The sequence below is a fragment of the Chiloscyllium plagiosum genome, unplaced genomic scaffold (genome assembly GCF_037043375.1).
Source record: "Chiloscyllium plagiosum isolate Xiang-an unplaced genomic scaffold, Cpla_swu_hap1 HiC_scaffold_33, whole genome shotgun sequence".
Lineage (NCBI taxonomy): Eukaryota > Metazoa > Chordata > Chondrichthyes > Orectolobiformes > Hemiscylliidae > Chiloscyllium > Chiloscyllium plagiosum.
The window spans coordinates 18,181,032-18,192,856 of record NW_028270171.1 but is presented as its reverse complement, the minus strand read 5'-3'; the positions used below and the strand labels follow the sequence as shown (position 1 = coordinate 18,192,856).

The 11,825-nt window shown below is 41.3% G+C and overlaps 1 protein-coding gene and 1 long non-coding RNA gene across 2 annotated transcripts in view; one reads left to right on the top strand and one right to left on the bottom strand.

Moving 5' to 3' along the window:
- LOC148141231 (uncharacterized) overlaps window positions 1-866 on the top strand; it is a 43,660-nt gene extending 42,794 nt beyond the window's left edge. Inside the window, exon 3 of the long non-coding RNA XR_015752567.1 lies at window positions 655-866. This is a non-coding gene — a long non-coding RNA (uncharacterized LOC148141231). The remainder of the gene's footprint in view (window positions 1-654) is intronic.
- Window positions 1-11,825, bottom strand: part of LOC122542260 (uncharacterized) — a 73,775-nt gene that overhangs the window by 49,896 nt on the left and 12,054 nt on the right. Inside the window, exon 2 of the mRNA XM_087978313.1 lies at window positions 10,344-10,441. Coding sequence (XP_087834439.1) covers window positions 10,344-10,441 — 98 coding nt within the window. The remainder of the gene's footprint in view (window positions 1-10,343; window positions 10,442-11,825) is intronic.

The window sequence follows — 11,825 nt, the reverse complement described above, 5'->3', positions numbered from 1 at the left end:
GATGATGTCCCAAGCTACTTCACAGAAACATTACTATGGCTCAGTCCCTAGCCTTGGACTGGAAAGCTCAAATTCAAGTCACATCTGCTCCTGAGTGAAAATTAGTTAAATTAGAAAATTAGTTTAAAAGTTATAAATCAGTTGAAAATTGTGGTGCTGGAAAAACACAGCAGGCCAGGCAGCATCCGAGGAGCAAGAGAATCGACGTTTCGGGCATGAGCCCTTCTTCAGGGCTTCCTCCTTAAAAATTATAAAGCCAAATACTGAATCACTTTAGGAGATAAGATTCTGGTCATGAATATCTTAAAGGGGAAAAACAAAGTAGAGAGGATGGGAGTTTTTGAAATTCATTTATACAGTGTTGACATTATTGGTCAGACCAGCATTTATTGGCCAACCCTAATTGCCCAGAGGGCAGTTAAAATTCAACCACATTGTTCTGGTCTGGAGTCACTTGCAGGCCAGACCAGGTAAGGACAGCAGTTCCTTTCCCTAAAAGACAGCTAGGAATGTACATTAATATATATGGACATTACAGTATTTCAACATTGTACACTGGAATTCTGGGCAGAAAATCTCTGAAGAAATGTAACTCCCATTATAACATTTTTTCCTATGGGAATCTATAATTCACTTACAGTTGTGTTTTTTCAGAAACAGAACCATGAAATGAGTCGTGAAGTCTTGCTTCAATGGTTTAGAAGATACATTTCTGCTACATCCTGGGAAAAGGCTGGTGAGTCATCTTCATTGCACCCCATCTATGGCAGTAATATCCCTCCTGAGGTAAGGAGAACAAAACTGCACATAGTACTTCAGAGGGTTGGATTGCTCAATTGGCTAGACAACTCCTTTATAATGCACAGCAATGCCAACAGCATGGGTTCAATTTCCACACTGGCTGTGGTTACCATGTAGGACTCTTATTCTCAGCCTCTTCCCTTACCTGAGGCATGGTGACCCTCAGGTTAAACTGCCACCTGTTCCCTCTCTCTCCTGAATGAGAGAGTAGCCATAAAGTGCACTTGGACTCTGGTAACTTTACCTTAATCCAGTGGAATCTAATCTAAAGCTTCTAAACAATTGAACCAAGACTTCACTACTCAATTTAAAGTTATAGCTCTATTCCTGAAAATCACAACTTTACGTGAATCATCGATTCCTGTAGAAATCAATATTATAGCCAGAGTTAGGATCTTCAAATATTTTCTGCCCAGAAATAGCAATATGCAATGTTGAAAGACCATAATGTACATATATTAATATGCATTTCTAGTTGTAATAACACCAGTAAATTACATATTTTTAATTAAAATTCTCAATCTTGTTTTTCCATATTTCACAACTTTGTGCCTCCTCAAAACCTACATCCTCTGAGACCTTAGTGTTTCTCCAGTCCTGATCTCTTATGGGTTCCAACCTCCCTCACCCCACCATTCAGGTGCCGCAGAAGTTACATACGAACATAAAAAATAAAAGTAAAAGTAGACCATTCTGCCCCTCGAGCTTAATCTGCTATCCAATAAGATCATAGCTGATCTGTCTGTGCTTTGAATTCCACATTCCAACTTATTCCTGGTAACTCTTGATTCTTTTGCCTAACAAGAATCTATCCACCTCTATTTTAAAAATATTCACAGACTCAGCCTCCGCTGCCTTCTGAGGCAGAGATCCAAAGTCACACAACCCTCTGGAAGAAAATAATTCTTCTCATTACTGTCCTGAAAGGGTGGAAGAGGTCAAGTTCTAAAATTGCTTTCACAAACACCTCCATCTCTCCAACTCTCCTCTTCTTTAAGTTACTCCTTAAGTTACTCCTTATGAATTGGACTACCTTTGGCCAGTTGTCTGAATATCATCTTATTTATCTCAGAATCAAATTCTGTCTGTTAATGCTCTTGAAGTGCTTTAACCTGTTAACGACGCTGCATCAATACAAGTATCTGTTGGTGTTGGAAGCTGACCATAGCAGTATTGAAATAGTCAAGGGGAGTAACAAAGGCATGAATGATTTTTTTCAGCTGCAAAAAAGCTGAGACAAGGCTAGAGACAGGTGAATCTACAAAGGTGGGAGTAAATGGTTTAGCAATGGAGAGGATATGGGCAAGAAACTCAGCTCAGGAATGAACACGGTTCTGAGTTTTTAACCGAGGGTCAGAATAATGCTAAAATGTTACACTACATAGCATTTCATTATCTGCTGACAACATGATTTGCAATGTAGTCTGGACACTTAAATCACTCTAAATTGGTTCAAACTAGATTTGTTTTTCATCCTGAAACATTAATGTGCAATTTCTAGGTCCTGAGCATGCCCAGGATAAAACAAAACTGGTCAGAATGGAGCTATTTCTGTTTTTCACTATGCTCTTTCAGAATTTTGAGTTCTACTGGCCTAGCAAGACATCAACCCAAACTTGCAGGAGGAATACAGATTGACACTAACACTAAAACTGTACTAGATGGGAATAAGATACAGAAAAGTGAAAGATGGTGAGCTGCAATCTTAACAGCCATACAGTTGATGGTGTCAGAGGGTGGAGTTAGAATCAGTGATAAAGACAAGGAATTGTGGGATATTAAATATTTTTGTCTTCCATGTAGCTGCAATGTTGATTCCCAGAGACAACAAAAATTGTTTTAATTCCTGCTTGTCTCTAAAGACTTGGTTATTTTCTTCCTTCAAAATTCAAACAGATTGCAATCCCAGGAAGAACCAGGATCCTATCCACCAACACCCACACCAGCACTGAGCCCACTAGAGGGTCAGGAAATGGGTACCTGATTACCATAATGTTAAGGATTTCCATCACATCTCCAGAGCCTGACAGCCCAAACCTGCCAAGAAAGTAAATTTTGCTTACTGCAGTGTGAATCAGGAGTGCCTTCTCAATGAGACTTGAACTATTATCCCTGGAGAGGATTTTGTAAGTTAAGCATGTGACAATGCTGTGGCTTTAAGAGGTTATTTTGTCCTGATTTCTTTTAAGAGAGACATTGAATAGAGGTTCGGAGCTGTCTAGTTAGCACCACTTCAGGAAACAGCTTGGGAGATCGTGGGTTCTTTTAAAATGCAGGCTGAATGGGTGGGGCCAGCTCCGCAAGATGAGGATTTCTAGGATTTGGTTTTTCAGTAGCTTCAGAAGCTTTTAGGGTCTCAACTTCTATTTCATCGTCACGGATTCATACAGTCCAGTGCTGTTACTCTTTCTGGATTTTATCTTGATTTTTTTCCTTCTGGATTGGATATCTGCAAGTATCTGTGTCTGAATTTGCCTTTTTGCCAAGGAATGTGTTTATGGGATGTTACTATATTGAAACAGTTAATTAGTAATAGTATCTATTATTCAGTTAAGTTTTTCAACAGAGTTGTTATTCTATGTTCTTCTTTCTTTTGTTTGTATTTTAACTATAGGTTTTAAATAAATTATGTTTTTGCTTAATAGTCCTGATGAAGGGTTGTGCCTGAAATGTCGACTCTCTTGCTCTTCAGATGCTGCCTGACCTGCTCTGATTTTTCCAGCGCCACACTTTATCATCTCTTTTTGCTTAACATCGAATAGTTTGAGCAGCCATATTGCACCTGGAACAGAGCATTTCACATTTACCGTTAATGTAAGAAAAGGTTAGAGTCTAGGCTACTTATCTGAAATATTTTGAAGAGCTCTGGTCCATAACAAACAGAAAATTCCATCTTTGGGGTCAATAATGCTTTCACCCACTAAACATCTTCCTCCACCAACTTCGCCACAATCATCACAATGGGGTCAACTTCTGTCCTTCCAATGGCCAGTGCTGGTCTTCAATCCTACACCAGATATTTATGCTGCCATCTCTTATTATGGACCAGACCAGACACCCCATCCCCCTCAAAATATAGGAAGGAGAAAGCCTAGGCCGTATCTTTCGTATTTATTTAAAGGCAAGCATACGATCCTATGTTCGAGATGTCCACTAGCCGAGTAGCCTAGACACAGATTACTCCACCAGACTTTAATCAAAACACACTTCATTCTTACAATACAATTACTATTCAAAATATAAGAATTGTTATAAATTTAACTCTATTGAAATACTTAACAAGATAATATATCACATAACCATTCATTATCAACTGTTCCAAATAGACAATATTCTATAAACACACCCTTGGTAAAGTAATTTAGCAAACAGTTAAGATTTTCACATACTGCCTCTCATCAGAATGAAGATCTAAGAAACACTCTGCCTCTTTTTATAAGGAAACCTTCTAAGACTCGAGCAGCAGAGAACTCAAGGTGTTATTTTAGCAGCACCAGGAACCTATCACGAGCTGAAAGCAAAACTAAAAACCTTCCTGGGTCTGCGTGAGCCCTGACCCGACACACTCATGCTTCTTTTGTCTAATTTAAAATAACCAGCCAGGGATTACTCAAAGCTGTTTACCAAACGCCTGTGTTAAACAGACATCTCTGAACCATTGTGACAATATCTCTCTACAAGAGAAACAGCACAGAACACATCTCTCTTAAAGGCACAGTACTGTTACACTCTGTAGGGTCTCCCTTTCTTGGTTTGAGTCCCCTCTGATACTGGTGCCCCGATGAAGGATGTAGGTTATTTCCAACCTATACTCAGTCGCAAAGAAGCCTCTAAGCTATCAGTCATACGCCCTATTGTTTCAGTCTCCCTCAGAATCTCGTACAGACCCTATCCCAGAGGATCCGTTTTAAGCAAGTTTTGCAATCTTTCCATTCTGGTATTTAATGGAGTCAACTAAAAAAAGTCTGACTTGTTTAAGACGACAAACTAACAATGCTGCAACTTGCTTCTAAACTCAATAAATTATTTGAAGGCAGTTCATAGAGATGGATATCAGTTGACAACAGAGGTAGCAATGGGAGATAAGACCCAACAGTCTAAAAGGAATTAGTGTCATTTCCACATATTCCTTCACACTTGGACTATGTACTCACCTACTGTCAAATTTCAGCAATTTCCCCCAGTCCTAACAGACTTTAATTTGCGAAATGTGCCTCTCCTGGCCATCTCAGGACTTCCCTACACATTCCTGAGACCCTATCTATGTTTAACATCACTGGGATTCATTGTAGTTCTTCCCGATCCAAGAACAGGCTGCAACTACTCTGAATCCTGGTAACTTCCTCAGAGTTCCTTCACTGATCCCACTAAGGATCCCATTTCCAGTGTGCTCAATCCTTGCAGGACCATAGGATTGGGTGAGAACACCTACAATTACATATTATGGCTTATATGTATATAAGTAATTAGGTGGAAGACTGGTTTGTGACACCAACAACACAGGTTCAATTCCTGCACCAGCTGAGTTTATTATAAGGACACTCCTTCCCAATCCCTCCCCTTTTCTGCGGTGTGGTGACCCTCAAGTTAAACCACTACCAATTATCTCTCTATAATGAGACAGCAAGACTACAGTGATTTTAATTTTAACCTTTATAAATATAAACAATACCAACTTCCGATATTTGAAAAGCTTAGAAAAACACATAGTTCCGACAGACAGGGAAGTCTTTGAGGAGAACAGCAAGCTATCAACCTCCCAGAGTCAGGAGCTATCAATCTTCACAATGGAGGTGAGCAGTGTGAGAATGACAGGGTGAGAGTGAATTGCTCGAGTAGATTGAACCATACATCAATTTCCCACAACAGTCTGACTAAAAATGAATACAAACAAGACGAAAGAAAGATAGTAATCAATGCAACCAGCTCCACATAAAGAATAGAGACCTGATGATAATTTTCCTCTTAATGAAATCTAGTAGTAGTATTGTGTCTGCTATATTAAACACTTTAACATGCAATTTTTTTGGAATGTTAACTTTGTTTAATAACATATACCAGCCACAGAATATGCTGTTTCACTCTATCCCATTATTGCTGAACTCACATATACCCTCAATGTGCATTAACCATTGTTCCTTATCATATTACTTTGCACATTACTGTTCTTGTAAATATACAACCTCAATGTGAAATGTCTCAGGAGATTTGCTGGTAGTGAAGAATAAGCATTTTATTCCCCCTTATGTGACTTGCTGTCACTATGACTCAATATTGAAATGGTCCAAAACAGAACCTGGAGTTCGTTTTGGTTCTTTGCTAATTAATATTGTCCTTGTTGGAGCAAACGGCCCAGATACCAGTGTACTGAATCAGGTGATCTCACTCCAGTGCAGTCCAGCACTGCTCCTGAACTGTGCTGGAGTGAAATCACCTGTTTGGAACCCATTGGGCTGCATGCTTCTCAGTGGTTAGCACTGCTGCCTTACAGTACCCTCACCCTGGGCTCAATTCCAGCCTCCAGGGACTGTTTGTGCCGAGTTTGCACATTCTCTCTGTGTCTGTGTGGGTTTCTTCCAGGTGTTCCAGTTTCCTCCCACAGTCCAAAGATGTACAGATTAGGTGGATTGGCCATGCTGAATTGCCCAAAGTGTCCAGGGAGGTGCAGGCTACGTGAATTAGCCAGGGGAAATATGGGGTTACAGGGAATAGCGTGGGTCTAGGTGGGATGCTCTTCGGGCAGTTGGTGTAGACTCAATGGACCAAATGGCCTGCTTCCACACTGTAGGGAATCTAAGATTTGGAGTGCAGTCCCAATCCTAAGATTGTTTCACATTAGATAAAGACAACATTCAGTTTTCACACTGGGTTCCTGAATACCCAGACTGAATATTAAATGTAACATTAGTTTGCAACTATGGGAACAAGGACTGTTCTATCAAATATACTGTTACTAAGAAGTTGGTTGGAGTTGGATAGCTGGTTTGCAATGCAGAACAATGCTAACAGTTTAGCTTCAATTTCTGCATCGGCTGAAGATATTATGAAGGGCTCTCCTTTACAACCATTCTCCTTACCTGAGGTATGGTGACCCTCAGATTAAACCACCACTAGTTGTCTCTGTCTCTCTAAAGAGAGGGCAGCCCTGTGGTCTGGCAGGACTATGGCAGTAATACCTTTAGGTTGCTATTACATGAGGCCAGATGAAATGAGATTTCCCTATTACAGCATTCCCTGATGCTGAAGAAACATCATGGAGCCAGATTGAGGATGCCTCACCCATTGTATGCTCCTATCACTACAGTTTCATTCGGATAGCACTTATAAGAGAAAAATATCTCTGAACATTCTATCACGATGTAATGAGGCTGTTAAGGGGATCAGAGAGATAAATGCATCAACCCTGATCTTTGCATCCAGGTTCTGCAATCAGACTTGAATCCAGAATATTGTGACTCAGTGAGGCCAGAGATAACTTTATATAGCAAGAATTAATTCTGAGCTGTGTAACAATAGAGTGGGTACACTGGGGATGGCGGCTGCGATGGTTAATTAGATTAGATTAGATTAGATTACATTACATTACATTACAGTGTGGAAACAGGCCCTTCGGCCCAACAAGTCCACACCGACCCGCCGAAGCGAAACCCACCCATACCCCTACATTTACCCCTTACCTAACACTACGGGCAATTTAGCATGGCCAATTCACCTGACCCTGCACATCTTTGGACTGTGGGAGGAAACCGGAGCACCCGGAGGAAACCCACGCAGACACGGGGAGAAAGTGCAAACTCCACACAGTCAGTCGCCTGAGGCGGGAATTGAACCCGGGTCTCAGGCGCTGTGAGGCAGCAGTGCTAACCACTGTGCCACCGTGCCGCCCACTAATCTTTTATGTTAATTCACTCACTATCATTCTTCATGAATTAACATTAATCTTAATCTTTTTATTTATTTTTTCATGGGATGTTAGTCTCACTGGCCAGGCCAGCCTTTACTGCGCATCCCCAATTACCCTTGAACTGAATGGCTTGCTAACCTGTTTCAGAGGACAGGTCTCTTTCCCGAAATGATAGTCGTGAACTAAATGCTATTTTTATGATTATACTGATTATAGTTTCATGGCCACTGCTACAAAGATGAGCTTTATATTCCAAATGTAATTATCCATTACTTTTAAATGTCACCAACTGCCAAGCTGGGAGATGAACCCATGACCCCAGAACACTAAGCAGGCATTGTTGTTGTTGACTCTTAACTGCTCTCAGTTCAAGGGCAATTAGGGATGGATAACCAATGCCAATTTGCCATAAACCTTTAAAGAATTAAGAGACAAGAAGTGGGGAGGGGTGAAGTTAATCATGGTTTCAATTTTTTGTGAGGTATCGATCAGAAGAAGGTGCAATCTTCACAAAAAGTGAGAAGATGGTGAGTTGTTTTTTGAACTTTTCACTTCCTAGCTTAAAAACTGAAATTTTAACAAGGGGAGGGAGGATGCAGGGCGGGTACACCAACTATTCAGGCAAAGTCTTCATCCCATCTCACTCACTATCATTCTTCATGAATTAACATTAACAACGAATGTGAAGATCACACAGAGGGGACAGGGGTAGCAACTCTGCCCAATTTCATCCATACTTGATGTCCAAATGTAGGTGTTCTTTTTTAATTATTCATTTATGTGATGTCAGCATTGCTGACTGGTCAGCATTTATTGCCCATCCTTGTTGCAAAGATCAAGGCTGACGCTCCCATGCAGTACTGACGGAATGCTACACTCTGAGAGATGCCTTTCTTTAAACATAGGTGTTACCCAATGTGTTTTTCTGGATAGTGCAAAGGAGGTGGAACCTTAGTGCCAGGGGCACCACAGTGAATGGTAGCCACCCCAAAGATCACGAAAGACCAGGCTTGAAATCTAGCATTCCTGGTCTGCCTGACTGGATAAACCAGCAAGATGGCTCTGCTCTTTGGCATGGCTTGTGGTGGACTGAAAGAGAAAGAGTCAAAACATCTCAGAATGTTCCTGTTCCATGAATGAAACTGTGATGTGACTGGGAGCTAAAGGTGACATAAATGGTGATACTTGTTAGACTAGGGCGTCCCAAATGTGATCTGAGACCCCAAGCGGAGGGTGTGAGCTGTTTGGCAGCAAGAAACTCCAACTGAGTTGGAACAACCGTGCTCCCTATCTGACAAGGTCCTGCACTCACAGAGACCATCTCCTCACATTTCCAGCTGAGGGATTGCAACAATATTCAAATCTCTAGAGTCACAGAGGGAGAAGGTTTGGGGAGACAGTGTTAGACATAGCATTCTAGTAATAAGTGCAAGTAATCTAGTACGATGCAATATTTACTCTTCGCTTAACACAAACGTTTATATGTTGATGTGAAACACAGAAAAAGAGAACAGAAGGTTTTAAGTATATGATTATTAGATTTTGCAGACAGGTCTTGGGCTGGGCACTGCTTACAGGGTTTGTGTTGCAGATCTCTCCCCAAAACTGAAGCCTGCTGGTTCACTCTTTTCAGGAAAGACCAAGGTTAGGAAGCCCCAAAATACTCTCTTTCAAACTTTCTAAAGTCACAATCTGTGAATACGCTCTTCTCTTCCTTCTTCACTTCCCCTTTCTCTGGGCAATCTTTTGCTTTCCTTCCTTGACAATAATTCAAGACCTAAAATTTTTTTTTTTTAAAAATCAGTATTTTACATTGAGAGTTATTTTCCACATCAGTTTTGTCTGTGTGCCTGTGTGCTAAACTGAAGGACGAAACTGCTTTATATTCCATAACACCATTCACAGAATTATACAGCCATTTAGGTCATCATGTGATATCATTACTCCCACATTTAGCAAAATTCCCATAGGTCCTGCAGAACATGTAAAGCATACATATTCACCTTAGTGTCCCGGCCAATATTTATCCCTTACTGAACATCACAAAGACACACGATCTGGTTATTGTTACACTGCTGATCTGTCTGATCTGGCTGTGCATCAATTGGCTGCCATGTTCCCATCCTTACAACAGAGATGGACACTTCAGAAATTACATCACTGGCTGTAGTGATGAAAACACGATAAAAATAAAAGTCATTTTCCTTTTGTTTAGAAAGGGCTGACCGTTTATTTTAATAATATTGGTTGAGAGATATGTATTGGCACTGGCAGCATTCCCTTGCCTTTCTACAAAATACAGCCCTGTGATTTTCTTTTCCTTTTACAGTCACCTGAGAAGGCAGCCAGCACCTTGGTTGAAGGTCATATCAAAAGGCTGAACCTCTGACAATGCAGCAGTCCCTCAGTCTGCATTTTGTGGCAAGTTTCTAGACTGAGACTTTGAGGTGAGCGTGTGACCCACTGAACCACGACTGACACATTCTTATGAGTCCAGTCCTCTGTCCAGCCTTGTCTAACACAGCTTCAGAATCCAGTGCTATCAACAAAGTCGATGTTTTTCTGAGCGGGCCTTCAATCTGCAAAACCCCGACACACGTGGGAGATGGTGAGAAACTGACGTGTTAAAAACACTCACCTGTTTAGTCACATTGCTCTCAGTCAGGAATCTGGCACTGAGCATGTACTGGAGATTTTCCTCCGTGAGATCTGCAGCCTCTTTCTTCTGATACTCCTCTGTGGAAGCAAACAAGACTCACATTAACTCACAGATATGTAACTACCATGAATACTGATCAGTTAATTTTCAAACATAAGATGTAGAGAACGTGTTCCTGTTTAAATGTGACTGACGTAATAGTCACTGATCAATCCAACAGGGAATTAAACAGCAAAGCAGTTCGAATATAGAACTCATTGCCAAATGGAGCATTTGAGATTGATAGCGTACTGAAATTTAAAGGGAAACAAGGCAATTTAAATGGAAAGGCTGCAAAATAACAGCAGTGTGTTGCAGTGGACAGAGCTATTACCTCTAAGTCAGAAGTTCCGGGTTCAAGTACCACTTAAGAATTTGATGGCCATGTGAAAATGTGTTCGTAATATGGCTGAACAAGTTAATTTGCAATCTGTAAATGCTTCCCAAATGAATATGGCAGGCAGTCAGAGCACGTGAGTGTCTTGCCACACCACACGCTGGATGTGAAGAGGTCCCACTCAATTACAGCTTCTAGAGACAGGCTGTTGACCTGTTCCATAGCTCTTGACCATATATTTCATCTTCCTGACTTTTTTCATTCTTCCACTGCTGACCTCAATTCTCTGAATACAACATCACTGTTAGTGTGTTTGGGCAAACCTGATGCCTGCATTACAACCAAGGCATTATAGAGTCATAGAGTCAGAGAGATGTACAGCACGGAAACAGACCCTTTGGTCCAACCCGTCCATGCCAACCAGATATCCCAACCCAATCTAGTCCCACCTGCCAGCACCCGGCCCATATCCCTCCAACCCTTCCTATTCATATACCTATCCAAATGCCTTTTAAACGGTGCAACTGTACTAGCCTCCACCAATTTCACTGGCAGCTCATTCCATACACATACCACCCTCTGCGTGAAAAAGCTGCCCCTTAGGTCTCTTTTATATCTTTCCCCCCTCACCCTAAACCTATGCCCTCTAGTTCTGGACTCCCCCACCCCAAGGAAAAGACTTTATCTATTTATCCTATCCATGCCCCTCGTGATTTTATAAATCTCTATAAGGTCACCCCTCAGCCTCCAAAGCTCCAGGGAAAACAGCCCTAGCCTATTCAACTTCTCACTATAGCTCAAATCCTCCAACTCTGGCAATATCCTTGTAAATATTTTCTGAACCCTTTCAAGTTTTACAATATCTTTCCAATAGGAAGGAGACCAGAATTACACGCAATATTCCAAAGTGGCCTAACCAATGTCCTGTACAGCCGCAACATGACATCCTGTAGGAGAAAGTGAGGACTGCAGATGCTGGAGATCAGAGCTGAAAATGTATTGCTGGAAAAGCGCAGCAGGTCAAGCAGCATCCAAGAATCAGGGGAATCGACGTTTTGGGCCCGAAACGTCGATTCTCCTGCTCC